The sequence below is a fragment of the Ursus maritimus genome, unplaced genomic scaffold (assembly GCF_017311325.1).
Source record: "Ursus maritimus isolate PB19 unplaced genomic scaffold, ASM1731132v1 scaffold_27, whole genome shotgun sequence".
In the NCBI taxonomy this organism is placed as follows: domain Eukaryota; kingdom Metazoa; phylum Chordata; class Mammalia; order Carnivora; family Ursidae; genus Ursus; species Ursus maritimus.
The window spans coordinates 37651597-37666937 of record NW_024425230.1 but is presented as its reverse complement, the minus strand read 5'-3'; the positions used below and the strand labels follow the sequence as shown (position 1 = coordinate 37666937).

At 57.8% G+C, this 15341-nt stretch overlaps 1 protein-coding gene across 1 annotated transcript in view; it reads right to left on the bottom strand.

Moving 5' to 3' along the window:
- Positions 1–98: 98 nt before the first annotated feature.
- Positions 99–15341, bottom strand: part of IGDCC3 (immunoglobulin superfamily DCC subclass member 3) — a 40717-nt gene continuing 25474 nt past the window's right edge. The window contains exons 4-15 of the mRNA XM_040642639.1: positions 8710–8854; positions 8278–8408; positions 7710–7847; positions 6290–6448; positions 4978–5143; positions 4411–4658; positions 4061–4225; positions 3586–3777; positions 3326–3430; positions 2668–2806; positions 2315–2525; positions 99–2072 (exon numbers count right to left, since the gene is read on the bottom strand). Of these exons, the coding sequence (XP_040498573.1) occupies positions 1848–2072; positions 2315–2525; positions 2668–2806; positions 3326–3430; positions 3586–3777; positions 4061–4225; positions 4411–4658; positions 4978–5143; positions 6290–6448; positions 7710–7847; positions 8278–8408; positions 8710–8854 (2024 nt within the window). The 3' untranslated portion in view covers positions 99–1847. The remainder of the gene's footprint in view (positions 2073–2314; positions 2526–2667; positions 2807–3325; positions 3431–3585; positions 3778–4060; positions 4226–4410; positions 4659–4977; positions 5144–6289; positions 6449–7709; positions 7848–8277; positions 8409–8709; positions 8855–15341) is intronic.

Sequence of the window (15341 nt, the reverse complement as noted above, 5' to 3'; positions counted from 1 at the left end):
CCCTGTGAGGGTCAGCCTGGGCCCACCACTCCCACCCCTGCCCAAGATCTGACACAGCCACCAAAAAACTCAAGGTTCACTTTGGCAATGGACTTTTATTCAGTCAAAACGAGTGTGACAAAAGTCAGGTCAAGTCAGGCCAGGTGGCTACTCCTTATCCCACTCCTACCCCAGACCACTCTTCCCGTGGGAGAGCGGTTTCCAGGATGAGGGGGCTGCCGAGGGGCCACTGCAGGGACAGAGGCGGGACTGTGTGGGAGTTGTGAGGGCCTCTGGCACAGGTCCAGCATTTGGGGGAAGGGGCAGACTGCCCTTTCCCAAGTCCACATGGACACGACTCCAGTCTTCTAGGAAAACACCACAAATTCTACCTTCAGCTAATTAACTAAACTTTAGGGGGGGTTCCCTAGAGGGTTGGGGGTCAGGGACTTTATGGTCTAATCTCATACTTAAGGAATACACTTATCTTGTTTTTCCTTTAAAAAAAAGTTTTCCTTCTATTTAAAAAAATGAGTTAACCAAAAATAGGTCTTTGTTTCCTTGGTTTTTTTTCTTCCTACTTTAAGTATTTCAAAAAACACCACAACAGAAAAGAAAAAACAAGAAATCACAAGAACATAAATCTTTAAACACACCTTGTATAAAAATATCTTCCAGCCACATCTGCTGACAGTGGTCGTCCCACTGTCCAGGGTTGGGTCCGGCCGGCTGTGTCCCATGGGGGTACAGGGCCGGGCCCCGTCTGCCAGGGAACCTCCCGACCGAACTCACGCGCACAGCGGTCACACACACAGTACATTCCAGACGCCAGCCTGCTCCAGGGGCTCTGGGTCTGGGCAGGACTGGAGGCAGGCTTCAGGGCCACAGCCCACCCTCCTCAGGCCCGGGTGGGGAGCGGGTCGTCGGGATCCCAGTCAGGGATCAGTTGGCTGAGAGGGTCGGCGCTGGCGTGGGCGACGACACACACTGGCGCAGCGGCGGCGTGCTGGAAGCTGGCTGGTTTGGAGCGATGTGTACTTCAGGGAACACAGTTTCCTCTCGTTTTTGGCTTTTTTTTTTTTTCACATTTTCTTTGACTAATTCCGTCTTTATTTCTGTAGGTCCTGAGAGGCCCACCGTGGGTGACTTAGCCTCTGGCCTCCTCTCTAAGGGCAGGATAGAAGGGCTGCGCGGGCAGGAAGAGGAGCCAGGAGGGTCCAGTGACAGAACACAGGCCCGGAGAGCCGGCGAGCCTTGAGGTAGATGTTTTCTTTCACACCTGGAAATGGGGAAGTGCTTTTTTTTTTTCCTTTTTTTTTTTTTTTTAAACTCTGGACAATAATATGGGGAGGGAGAGAGGGTGCCCCTACAGGGGCTTGAGGTAGGAGTGCATTTGGGGCTCTGTGGGGTGGGGGTGCTGAGGCCACGGCCCAACTCCCCCAAGAACATTCATTCCGGCTGAGGTAGGTACTGAGAGCCAAATAGCAAAAATCCATCCTGAGAAAACAAGGTTGGTGGAGGGTGACAGTGTCAGGGGCCCAGCCACGGCAGGGGCGTATTTTTGGAGTCTAATTCACCTTCCTCTCCTTTTTTCTTTTTTTAAAGGAAAACATTAGTTCAGTTCCAAGTCATGTGGATACCAGGCAGAGGTGAGGGGGGACATCAGTCCAAGGGACAGTCTCCTGCAGGAACCCCTCCAGGTCCTAGGGGGGGTCCCTGCTGAGGCTACTTTAGGTCTTGACCACCTGAGGGTCAGTCAGGACAGAAATGCTGGGAAACCCCCATCCAAGTCCCACATGACAGGAGAAATCTTGCCTTTGACCTGAGAATGGGGGGTTTGCCCCCCTCCGGAGCCTGCCAGACACTGGCTACTGTCCCAAGCGAGCTGGCTGGGCAGCTGGTGCCGTGGGAGGCCGGATGGCCTGTCCTTTGCTGAGGAGGCCAGGGCCTACGTCCTGGGGTGGCAGGGCGGCCACAGGGCCTGCGCTGGGGGCCTTGGCTTCTGACATCATCTCCTCCAGAAGGCTGAATCCCTCGAGCGGCAGCATGGAGAACTGGGTCTCCTCACACAGGGCAGGGTCCCCCGGATCCTGCTGGGGAAAGGGCCAGTCACACTGGCGTCAGCATGAGGGTCAGGCCCTGGACCCAATCCCACTCAGGACTCCGGGCCACCCTGCCTGATTCAGGCGCTCAGAGAGCAGCATCGACCATAGTTCTGTGCCTGGAGCTTGATGAAGGCTGATGACCCAGGCTTGCGAGCAAGGTGAAGGGAGGGCAGGACCGGGAGGTGGTCTGAGCCAGAAGCAGGAGGCTTGCTCGAGGTGGGGGCACTCACCATGGGTCTGAGGTCAGGTCTGGGGTCTGGCCGCCCCGCTGCCCCAGCTGGGGGGAACAGCTGTTCCAGTTCTTTCATTTCCACACGCTGCTTATCTTGGCCCCGCTCTCCCCGTCCTGCCCCATTCAGTGCCAGGATGCTAGGATCCCTTGGGCTCCGGGGGCCCTGAGGAGGGGAGAGCTGGTTTTCTACATCCTTACACAAGAGGACCCTAAGGGGTGAGCCAAGAATTAGGGGGAGGGCTTGGGGGAGGGGAGCAAAAACAGAAGGCTGGACACAGTGAGCCCCCACTCTGCTTTCCCCTGCAGCAACGCCTTCTCCAGGCTACTCCCACCCTCCTGCCCTGGACCTACCTGCCCCTTTGGCCGAACAGGAGGAAGAGGACGCAGAAGATGATGCAGGTGACCCCGATGTGGATGCCAATGACGATGCCTGTGGTGGACGTCTGGTTGGCGGACTCCTCCTTCCGGCAGTCACACGGTGGGCTCAGGGCTAGGGGCAGGGGCAGGTTGGGAGCGGTGGCTCTCCCGGCCCGAAGCCCCTTTGGACACCCAGCCTCTGGGGGCTGATCCCGCCTCCATGTCTACATCCCCTTTGCCTTTGGGACCCCAGCCCCACTTTTTGTGGTTCTTTTTACCAGTTACCGAGTGCTAACTTTGTGCCAGATATTGGGAATAACACTTTTACACAGACCATTTCATCCTTACCACGGCTTTATAAAGTAGGTATTATCCTGTTTTATAGAGAAAACGGGCTCAGAGAGGTTAAGTAACTTGCCCACGGTCACACAGCTAGAATGTCATACCGCCGAACTTCAAACTCAGATCTAGGCCTATGCTCTCAAGCCCAGGGTGAGCCGCCCCCTCATGTCACATGGTTGAAGAACGGAGAGGTGCTGGGGCCAGGAGGCCCCACATGCGCTGTGATGTTCTCCTACCTTCCCTGTGTCCCTGCCCCCCCCCCCAGCGCCTGGCCTCCATATCTGAGTCCAGCAATCCCTCCCCAGCCTACCTGTCCTCTCCGACGCCCCCCTCAGAGACACGAAGCGGACCGTGGCATTGCCCTCCCCGTGCTGGTTGTAGGCGAGCAGTTTCACCTCGTACACTGCTGCGGGCTCTGAGGGAAAGGCAGTGCTGTGCTGAGTGATCTCCCAGCCCCCACCGGCAGCTCTGCTGCAGCCGGGGAACAGAGGGGACCCCTGCGCCCCACCGCCCGGCGCCAGGCACCGCACCCCTGCCCAGCTCCCCACACGCAGTCCGTGTCCGCCTCACCGAGCTGGCTGAGGTTGTAGGAGGAGACAGTGGCGGGCAGCAGGATGGGGCCAGTGAAGGAGGCCCTGCTCGCTGGGCGGTAGAACAGCTTGAAGCCGCCCTCGTGCTGGGCCAGCCGGGGCCAGAGCTCCCACCGCAGCTGCAGGGAGGAGCTGCCCAGGACCCTCACCGACAACGGGGGCGGGGCGGGAGCTGCGGGCAGAGGAGGCCGAGATGTGAGGGGGTCGGCCACCTTCCACCCGGACCCCGAGCCCCAGGAGCCCGGCGGCTCTCTGGCCTCTGACCCAGGGCCTCTGTTTGCTCAAAGACACCTTTACGTGAATTGGAAAAAGGACGCCCCTTTCTCCAAGTAGACCCAGACCCCACTCAGCCTCGGGGCCGGGCGCCCGCTGGGGGAGTGTGGTGAGCAAGCATGCGCGCTCTTGGGCTCGGATTCCTGGCCTATGTGGTCGTACGCTCCGCAGCCAGGCCTCACCTTCACCCAGGGTGCTGGTCAGCACGGGGGCAGAGGCTGAGCTGGCCCCCCTCGGGGTGTAGGCCTTGACGTAGAAGCTGTAGGCCGTGGAGGGTTCAAGGTCGCTCACCAGGTGCTGAAAGGTGCTCTTGCTGACCGCCTCCTGGTACTCCAGCTCCGGAGGGTCTGGGGAGGCGAAGGGTAGGCCAGGGCAACGCAAGGGGCACGGGGGCGTCCTACCAGCACTGGTGAAATGAGAGCATCCAGGGTGCAGGGGGCACGAGGGAGGAAAGGGGCTGGGTCAGGACACCAGGTCTGAAAGGGGTGATAAACAGTGAATAAAAAGATGGGGCTACGGCGCCCCCGCTCACCAGCAGCCTTCCTGATATGCAGGACGTAGCCAATAATCTCCTTGGTGTTGACCAGGGGCTCGTCCCAGGACACGCGGACCGCAGTGGACGACACGGAGACCGCCTGCACGTTGAGGGGGGGCCCAGGCAGCCCCTCAGCCCATAGCACGGTCAGCCTGGCACTGGCCTGGGAGGAGCCAGCACTGTTCTCGGCTACACACTGGTAGATGGCCTCGTCCTCAGGGCCGATTCCAGAAATTGTCAGGGTGCTGCAGGGGTGGGGGAGAGAGCGTCAGATCCCCTCCTCCTCCCAGAGTATCCCTGAAATTTGGTCAGATCATCGCATTTGAGAGATGGAGAAACAGCCCCTCCAGAAGACAAATGACTTGTCTGGGGTCCCTCAGTAAGTCCGCGGCAGGCCTGGAACTCAACCCCAAGCCTCCGGGTCCAATTTAGTGCTCTTTCCTGGCAGAAGGGGCACAGCCCGTGCAGGCCGTTCGTCCCGGCCCCTCACCCCACATGTCCCCTCACCCCGCATCTCCCCCCTTCCCCGCCCCGGTCTCACCCCAGCACACACCCTACACATGCCTGTTGTTATTCCTGAGCCTGACGTGGCCTCCCGGCCCCAGCACTTGTCCGTTCTTCAACCATGTGACATGAGGGGGCGGCTCACCCTGGGCTTGGCAGGTGAACATGGCTGTGGTCCCTGCTGGCCTGGAGATGGACTGGGGGTGTTGGACAAACTCGGCTGGGGCTGCGGTGGGGGGCAGAGAGAAGCACGAGGAGCCATGAGGGGTGGGGGGACAAGACAGCTGTGAGTGAAGGGCTGGGGTGGGTATGGGGACAGGGAGAACTCACATGTCTGCCCCTTGGAGAATCCTCCAGGTGGGGCCCACCCTCCACCCTAACCTGGGCTTCAGGAGAGGACGGCAGGCCCCACCTCACTGGCCCCAGAGAGCCACACCCGGGAGAGGACTCCATTTTAATGACTATTTAAAAGACTGACATTTGTATCCGAAAGCAATCAAGCTGAGCTCCCTGTTCAGGAAATTGTTAAATAAATAAATGTGCTAATAGGTTTGGCCGCACCTCCAAGGAGGTAATGACGGGAGACAGAGCCGGATGAGCCCTCAGTACCAGCTCCCCTCGCCCCTACATTCAGTTCCCCCTCCTCCACTCCCAGGCCTCCAGCTTGCATTAACACCCGAGAAATGAAATGCTCCATCACTTTCATTTGGACAGATGAACGGCACACGGAACACTAAACAAACAGGCGTTTACGTTCCTAATTCCCTTAGCTCCCCCCCTTCCCCAGCTCTCTGGGAGGGAACCACCCCAGAAAGCCCCTGAGAAGGGGATCCCAGCCCAGTTCATGTGGACAGCTGAGCCCCCTGTGCAGGAGGATGGACAGAAGGACGCGGTGAGCCGCAGAGGCTAACCCCCCCCTTGCCCCCGCCCCCACCCCGCACATTGGAGACCAGCTGTGCGCGTTGGCGTGGCAGGAGCTGAGGTGTGAGTGTGAGAATGACAAACACCTGAGAGCGTGCAGGCAGGTGTGAGCGTGCAAGTGCCACATGCGTGTGAAGGAAAAACGGCACGTGGGGAAGAGGGACACGTGTGAAGAGCACAGGGTTGTGGGAAGCAGCGGGGATTGTAAAATGGGAATGACTGGGGGTGGGGGGAGGGATGGCAAGGGCACCCATAACAAGAATGCGTTCCCCTTCTCAGCACTGCCTTCCTGGGGGAGAGGTGGGAGCTGCCTTTTGGCCTGGAGGCCTGCGGAGGGGCAGGCGCCAGGGTTAGGAGGAGTCCAGGGCCCTGAGCCTGGGCCAGGGTTGGCGATGAAGCAAGGAAGGAATGGGGCAGGAGGAGAGGGCGGTAGGGCTGGGGAGCTCCATACCTTGCACCACCAGCCGGCCCTGCGCTGTTCTCCTCACCCGGGTGCCCGGCTTATTGGCCGCGCAGACATAGACGCCGGAGTGCTGGACCGTCACGTCTGAGATGATAAGATTTCCGGTGCCCAGCACCTGGATGCCCTCCACCCCAATGGGGCGGCCATCTGAGGAGGGAGGGAGGGAGGGAGGGGGGAAGAGTGGAAGAGGGCAAGTGAGGAATGGTTCATATGGTTTGACATTCCACCAGTGTTCCAGGGAACCTCAGTCTCACTCTGCAGCTTTCCTCCCAAGCACCAGGGCATTGTGGAAGAAGCAGGATCGGCACTGAAAACTTGCCTAGCAGCAGAGACCTGGGCTCTAATGCTAGCATTTTCACCGATTCACTGGCGACCTTCAAGTCCCTTCCCCTCAGGAAAGTTAAGAGGCATTTCCCAGCCTGGTTTGTCTCTCTTGAAAAATGTTCCATGCTCGAATTTTCATTCCACTTGTGGACTGTCACCTTGCCCTTTAATATAAAGGCTCTGAGAAGTCCCGCAGCAAAAGGACCTGGTTAAATCTGTTTCCCAAAGTTGTTAGACGTTAGGCCACCAAGCCATTCTTTCCTCCCTGCAGATCACGCTTTGGGAAATGTTGGACCAGATGGTCCTTGCAGTGCCTATGGGAGGCCACTCTTTCCAGCCTCTCCCAGGGACTGGGCCCTCCCCCCACCCCAGGATCAGATTAGCACAGTCAGAATGCAAGGAGACAGCTCCCCATTCAGTCGCTGAAGTGGTGAAATCTACTCCATTATCCTGCCTGCTGCCCCCTCCTTCCCCGATCACTCAGCTGCTACAATGTGGCACAGTCTCCTTGTGAATGCGACCCCACCCCATCCCCTCCACACTCTCCTTCCCCTAGTGACCTTTCCGCTCAGACAATGTGGGCCCATCTGCACCCTTTCATTTCTCTCCTTCAGCTGCCTAGGGATTTAGGCTGGGGATTTAGGGGGCCAGGCTAGAGACTGGGGGGCCCAGAGACAGGGTGTGACAACTGGCTGAGATTTTGAGGGGTTTGGAGTTGCACTGCTGGGGAGCATAGCCAGGGTGTAGAGGGCAGGGACAGGCAGGAGGGAAAAGAACCTGGGAGAAGGAGAGCGCTGAGGGGTTCTGGAGAGCCTGATGCCAGCAAGGCAGGACTGCCCAGACTGGATGAGGTAACCCAGGGAGCTAAGCCATCCGTGCAGGGGGAGGGAGAATGTAGTGGGCAGGCCGACCTCCCCAGTCCTGCCAAGCTAGGGAAACTTACCCCCTCCGTAAGGCCCCAGAGTGTACAGACCCCCATGGAGAACAAACAGGATTCAAAGTCCCCCACAGCTGGGTGATGAGACTGCCCTCCCAGGGGGTGGGACAGGGGTGGGAGAGGCAGGGGCTGTAGGATGAGGCTCACCCAGGCGGCTCCAGGACACAATGGGGCGCGGGTTGCCCGTGGCGACACACTCAAGCACAGCAGTCTGGTGCACCGTCAGGGTGAGGTTCTCAGGCCCCACGAGAATCATTGGCTCCTTGTAGGCCCCCGAGCCCGAGCCTGGGAGGAAGAGGCCATGTGTTTTCACTTCAGCTGTGACCCTTCCCACCTCATCCCACCCACAACCCAGGACACGGGGAGTGGGGAACAAGATCCAGCCCAGAAACCAGGTCCTGTGGGGCAGAGAGGAGAGGCTAGGAGCCCCAAGGCCTCACACACCTCCACCCCCTGCTCCCTCTTGCAGGGCCCTCTAGCAGTGGGAGCGCCCGGGGCTAAGCAGACGACGGGCTGCCCGGGTTGAGCTGTGCCAGAGAGCGGCCGCATGCCTCCTGAACCCTCCCCGCCAGGCGCACAGAGCCGTGAGCTTCGGAAGTGCCCTACGCGCACTCGGCTGACAAGTCTCCAGGGCTCAGCTGGACAGAGATTGATCTGAGGGTGAGAAGTCAGGGGGCTGTTAGGGGCAGCACTAGTCAGAGCAAAAGACCCTCACCTGACACGGTGAGCCTGGCCCCGTGGCTGACCCGGACACTGGCGACATTCGAGGCCACGCAGTGGAAGACGCCGCTGTCCTCAGCCCGAAGTCCTGTGATCTGCAGGACCCCTTTGGGCAGCAGCGTGTACCTGTTTTGGGGGAGGCACAGTTGGCCACCAGCACAACCACAGGCACCATCGGCCACAGGGACACTGACATCACAGGCACGGCGCTGTCCCAAAGTCACCGTGGTCGACGCAGACACACACTGGGACTCTCGCCATTCCAGCCTTGACCGCAGTCACACACAGTCCTCACGGATAAATCACCAGCATCAAATCTGGGGCCTGCCAGCTGCACGGATCCTTAATCTCAACACAGCTGGAGAAGCACCACCCCGAGGCGGCCCGCCTCTCCGTCTTCCCTCCAGCCTTCCCAAGCATGGCTCACCTCTCGTTGTCTGTGTCAATGGGGACTCTGTTCTTCTCCCATGTGATCAGGGGTTTGGGAAGCCCATGGATTTGGCACTGGAAGCGGGCCACACCGCCCTCCTCTCCCACGGTGGCCTGGGGATGCACGTGGAAGTCCGACATGGCTGGTGAAAAATAGGGATGTGTGTAGGGAAGAGGCACGCTGCTGAGGTGTGAGGGGCGGAGGAGGGGTGAGGTGTCACAGTCCCATGTCCTGGAGGCCCAGACCTCTCCCGCCACAGGGGCTGGGAGTTTTCCTGGAGCTGGCAGACACAGGGCAAAGTCTTGGGGGGACACATCATCACCGATGCCGCCTGCCACCATAACAAACATCTCCCCTAAGGGGTGGCATACGGCTGGGACATGCCGAGAGAAGCCAGGGGAAAGTCTGGACAAGCCTGTGACAAGGAGGTCTTGGGCTGGTGATCCACAAAGACCAGTCAGAGACGGCGCTGTTCCCACGTCCTGCTCCCCGCTGTTTCAGCTCCTTTCAGATGTATTTTTATGAACTCTCCCTAAGATATTGAAGGCCTCAGTATTCTGCTGCCTGGTTTACAGAATAGGGAACGGAGGTCCAGAGAGGGGAAGCAGTTCGTCCAGTGGTGCCCAGCAGAGACACCAATCATTAGACCCTGCTTACCAGTGCCCAGCGGCCTTTATTTTATTTTTTTGCCTTTCCTCTGCACCCCCATCCCCACCTCTCCTGCAGCGTCTCAATGCACCCCAAGAGGGTGGTATATCCATCCAAGGTGACAAGCCTCTCAGAAGACTGTCAGACCTACAATCTACATTTCAATGTGTCATAAATATTCAGGGACCCCCTCCCCACCTTTTAGGGATCTGAACTGCTTGAACTCTGGTCTGACGAGGCCGGGCCAGAGGGGCTACGGTGCACCCCCACACACACCCCGTTTTAGGCTGGTTAAGTGTCCCCACCCACCCTCCTTCCCACCGATCCCCAACCCTCCCTGTGAGCCCCGGGAAGGCGCCCCTCCCACGCGGGTTCCCAGCTTCTGCACTGGGGCTGCGATTTCATTAAAATCCACTTTGCTTCAAGTGCGGGAAGGCGGCTCGCCATCTGTCCAGGCAGGCAGCCCCTCCCCTGCGGTACTCCATCAACTGGGACAGTTGTCCCCTCCCCGGAGGAGCCCTCCCCCCACAGCAGCATGGGCACCGGAGCTTGTCCCGGCTCCTGCCCCTGGCTCCCTGGTGTGGGTGGGCACACCCCACCCAGGCCCCTCAATCCCCCCGCTTGTTCCGGACTCCAGGGCAGCCCCAGAAGGCCGAGCCTTTGTGCCTTCTTCTCGGAGCCTCTGGGGGCTGACTCTTGCGGTGCACTCTCCAGCTCATTTGCATGTGGTTCATTAAATATAAACATGCATAAAAATCCCCCGCCCTGCCTCCTCCTCTTTCAGGGCCTCCTGGGAGTGCAGCTGATGGGTGTGAGCAGCTCCTTGCACACGTGTGCAGGGCTGTGTTTTCTGGGAGGATGTGGCTGTCTCCATGTATGTGGTCGCGCGTCTATGGCTGGATGTGAATGGGGTTTGTGGTCTCAGCTCCCGTGGCTAGCGTGCAGACAATCCCCCATGTCCCATGGAGGGAGAGCCTTTATAAAGTCTACCTCGGGGGGCCCTTGTCAGAGCAGGAGGTGGGGGACAGTGCCCCAGCTGGTGACCCCGTCAGGCTTGGTGAGAAGAACCCCAGAGAGCACTGCGAGGTCAGCCTGCCCTGTCTCAGGCCAAAGGCTGTGTGTGGTCAAGGGCCTGCAGGTCAGCCCAAGGGCTGCTGGGTCCCCTCTACCGCCTCCTGGCCTCGGCCTCCAGGAGGGCAGGGCTGGATGCGGGCCTATGGAGTAGAGAGGGCACCTAGGCTCCTGGCTCGGCTGCCTGTGCGCCCTGGGCTCTGCCCACTCAGGAGCTGGGGAGCGGCCCGCCCCCTCCTCGCTCCAGCTGGAGAAGAGCTCGCAGCCCCCCAGGGACCTGGGGCGGGGCTTGGTGGCTCTGCCGACTACAGATGCCGACTCATTAAGGAACGGACTCCTTTTGTGTTTCTAGCCCCAGCCCGGGCTCCCTGGGGGCGCCTAGAGCTAGGAGCTGGCCTGAGTACCAGGGGTAGAGCTGCTGCTTCGCAGGGTGCTGGGGAAGGAGAAAGTCTGGCCTCTCACCCCCTCCTCCTCCCCCACCCAAAACCAAACAAGGACAACAGCATGGGTGGAACATGTGCCGGAGGGAAGAGCTCAAGCAGGAAGTGGTCACAGGTAAGGAGCCAGCCCAGTCTTCACACAGTGGGCCACAGGATTCCTAAGGGTCCCCTGGGGCCCCTCGGACGCAGCTGAGCCCCCTCTGCCCAGGGCTCTCCAGATCTCCCTTCCACCAGAGCAGCCCCGCGCCGGACCGCTGTCAGCTTCACGGAACTACAGTTCTCCCAGACATGTCATTCGAGGGCAGCTTTGCCTTTAAAAGTACTTGAAAACCACTCATCTGAGAGCCAACCCCTTCATTTTCTGAAGGGGGCACCGAGGCCCAGACCTTCTGCAGTAGTTCTCCAGTAACTTTGTCCCTTTGTCACTCTCCAAGGGCAGGTAACCCCAGAGTGGACGGCTGGTCAGCCCAGCCTCTTCTCATGGGTTGGGGGTTGGCACCACGTCGCAGGCTGAGGGAAGAGAAGGAGACTCAGAGAGAGGTCCTCAGTCCCACCCCTCTGAGCCCCGCTGGCCGCACAGGTGTGGTGGGGGGGGCAGATGCCGTAGGAGGGGGTGGTCTTCTTTATCTGAAGCTCCTTCTTGCCTCCCCTTCCTCACACCGCTCCCCAGCCCTTTGGTCAGCCCTATCTAGTCCTTAGATGGGGGGGTTGCCCTGAGACCCGGGGTAGGCAGCATGGACAGCACACTCCATTCATCCGTAAATGAAGGGAGCAGGTACTCCCCGGGGCCCTTCCAGCTGAGACTCCCCTGTACTCCATAAACAGGCCCTTGTCCACATCCACAATCTTGCATTCACGCCTCATTCTTTAGGAAGTGGGAGAAAGATTGTAGGGGGCCGCTCAGGCCTCCTCCCATCTCTCAGGGTGGGGCGGGTTTGATTCACAAGTTTGTTTTGCCCTGGCTTGTGCTGGCAGGCCATAGAGTCAGAGGGAAGATGTCCTTCAGCATGTCTCTCTGGGTCGAGGCTTTCTGGGAGACCATGGGCATAGGGGCCTGAGGACGGTACTTCTGAGAATGCTGAGCCCTGAACCAGCCATCCTGGAGACCATGGCGTGACTGGTCGTGGAATGCACGGTTAGCAGTGTAGCTGGAGACACTGTCTGTGGCTGCTGTTGGTAGTGTTCTGTCCGTGGACAAGGTGGTGCTGTGACTTGTGGCCATCGATGCTTTTGGTTAGGCAGGGACTGTTTTGGGTCCCTCGCTCAGGCCAGATAATGGGAGGGGGTAATGGGCAGTGGTTGGGAGGCACTTCCACTGTGAGGGCTAGAGAGAGCGACAGGGAGGACAAAGGTCTGCTTGGGGGCCATGGTGGAGAAAGCACCTTTGTCCCCAGGCAGCCTGGGAAGGACTCTCCCAGTCCCTCGCTGCTCCCACCATGGGTACAGCCAGGCGGTGGGACAAGATGGGCAGAGAGAGCCCAGCAATCCACGGGGCGGGGAGGGGGCAGGAACGGGCAGGAAACAGCTCCTGGACACCCCCTATAAATCACCCAAGGGGAGGGGGTCTCCCGAGAGCCAGATCTAGACCAGCTGAGGGAGGGGAGGGAGGACTTGCCTCCTGGTCCAGGACCTCTGGCGAGGTCAGGTCTGGATCTGATTACACAGGCTCCAGGGGGACGCTGGGGGGCAGGGAAGGGTCGAGGCAGAGTGCTGGGAAGGAAGCTGGCAGCAACCCCCAAGCCCAGCCTCCCACTCTGACTCTAGCCACACTCCTACCCGATGTATGATGACAAAAAGATCAGCGGGCAAGTTAGGATGGCGAGTTCAAAACACAGCCTTTGCTGAAGCCCATGGCACTGGGGGTCTGAGATACCAACCCCCCCCCCAACCCCCAGCCAGCCAGGCATTCAAGAGGAACCACCACAAACTACAGGCTCCAAAGGCCAGCAAGGCCATCCCCTCCTTTGCGTCCATTCCCACCAAGGATCAGGGATACCCTGGAAGCCGAGCCCTTCCTCAGGCAGCTCGGGAGATTGTGATGCTTTTCCTTACACGCCGGACATGCCTGAGTCCCTCTGCTTCTACGCACTGCCCCAAACCGGCCCCTCTAGCATCACATTTTCCAATATAGTAGCCAGCTCTCAAGCCCTTGAAATGTGGCCAGTCCAAATTGAGATGGGCTGTACGTGTAAAATACTTATTGGATCTCAAAGATTTAGCATAAAATAAAAAGACCCTGAGCACTAGGGAAAGGCAGAGCAAAACCGGTAAGGGGATACTACCTCGCCCCCGTTAGGATAGCTACGGTCAAAGCAGAAACAGAAACAGAAACAACAGAAGGTAACAAGTGTCGGCAAGCATGTGGAGCCACCGGAACCCTCGTGCGCTGCTGTCAGGACAGTATAACGGTGTCGCCTCCCGGAAACCAGTGTATGGCTGTTCTTCAAAAACTGAACAACAGAATTAGCACATGACCCCGCAGTTCCACCTCTCGGAATAGGCCCGAAAGAATGAAAAGCAGGGTCTCGAAGAGCTGTTGGCCTCCCCGTGCGCGCGGCCACGCCAGTCATCGCTGCTGAAAGGCGGGAGCAGCCCAAGTGTCAGTCGCTGCATGAGAGGGCGAGCACCCGAGGGGACACCATTCCGCCTGAGGAAGGAAGGACAGCCCGACACATGCCACCCCGTGGGTAAGCTAAGTGAGATGAGCCCGACACAAACACTGTGATTCCACCTCCGTGGGGCACTCAGAGTGGGCACGCTCGGACGGGAAAGTGGGGCTGCCAGGGGCTGGCGGAATGGGGAACGGGCTTTCGCTTCTGGAAGGTGAGTTCTGGAGATGGATGGTAGCGGCGGTTCACACAATAACATGAAGGGACTTAACGCCACTCAACTGTACACTTAAAAAAATGGCCATGACAGTAAATTTTAGGGACGCCTGGGTGGCTCAGTCAGTTAGGCGTCCGGTCTCGCTCTCGCTCGGTCCTGATCTCAGGGCGGTGGGACTGAGCCCAGCACCAGGCTCCGCGCTGGGTGCAGAGCGTGCTTGAGACTCTCCCACTCCCTCTGCCCCTCCCTGCCTCTGCTCCCCCCCAACGGGTGCGCTCTCTAAAAAATTTTTTTTTTAATGTTAAAAACCAGTAAATAGTATGTGTATTTTACCACAATTTAAAAATTGGAAAAATTGTAGTTGATAGAAATAATAATTTAAAATACTGGGGCACCTGGGTCGTTCAGTCGTTAAGCATTTGCCTTTGGCTCAGGTCACGATCCCAGGGTCCTGGGATCGAGCCCCGAGTCTCAGTCTCGGGCTCCCTATTCAGTGTGGAGCCTGCTTCTCCCTATGCTTGCTGCCCCCTGCTTGTGCTCATGCTGTCTGTCAAATAAATAAATTCAATCTTAAGAAATAATCATTTAAAATACTGATTACAAGTTCAAATAATATTTTAAAGACTTGGTTCACAAAAATGCAAAAAACCTTATTAATAATTTAAAAATGATGATTACACGGGGGCACCTGGCTGGCTCAGTCGATAGAGCCTGTGACTCTTCATCTTGGGGTTGTGAGTTCAAGCTCCATGTTGGGCATAGAGATTACTTTAAAAAAATAATAATAATTAACAAATAAATAAAAAGTAATGATTGTATGTTGAAACAGTAGTTTAGATATATTAAGTAAAATAAAATTGATTAAAATTAACTTTGCCTGTTTCTTTTTTTTAATAAACGTGACTCCTAGAAAATTAGCTCTGTGGCTCATGTTCTATTTCCACTGGATGGCGTCGCTCTGGAAGACAGAAAGTTTTGTTCTTCGCACAACAGCCCTTCAAATACTTGAGGTCTTGGGGTGCCTGGGTGGCACAGCGGTTAAGCACCTGCCTTCAGCTCAGGGCGTGATCCTGGCGTTGTGGGATCGAGCCCCACATCGGGCTCTTCCGCTATGAGCCTGCTTCTTCCTCTCCCACTCCCCCTGCTTGTGTTCCCTCTCTCGCTGGCTATCTATCTCTGTCGAATAAATAAATAAAATCTTTAAAAAAAAACAAAAAAACAAAAAAACAAATACTTGAAGTCAGGGTTGCTCCCTGAGAAACATCTTCAGAAGCAAAACACCCTTCACTCCTTCAGCCACTTGTGATATGAAAGGACGTTCCGATGCCTTGGGCCCAGAGACCCTCCTCTAGCCAGGGTCTAGGTGTGCAAGGCCCCCTTAGAGTAGGGCATCTAGAAAGGGCCAGAGCCCCTTGGGGCCGGTCTGAGCCTTTTATCAGCGGAGGACCTTGAGCAGATTTCAGCCGTCAGCCGCGGTGAGTATCCGTGTGCCGTCCAGTGTGGTAGCACCAGCGGCATATGGCCATTTAAGTTAAAATTATATCAAATCGAAAAATTCAGTTCCTCTGACTTACCAGCTACCTTTCAAGCGCTTAAGAGCCACAAGTGGCTACTGGCTACATTAAGCGGGGGGCGGGGGGGGGG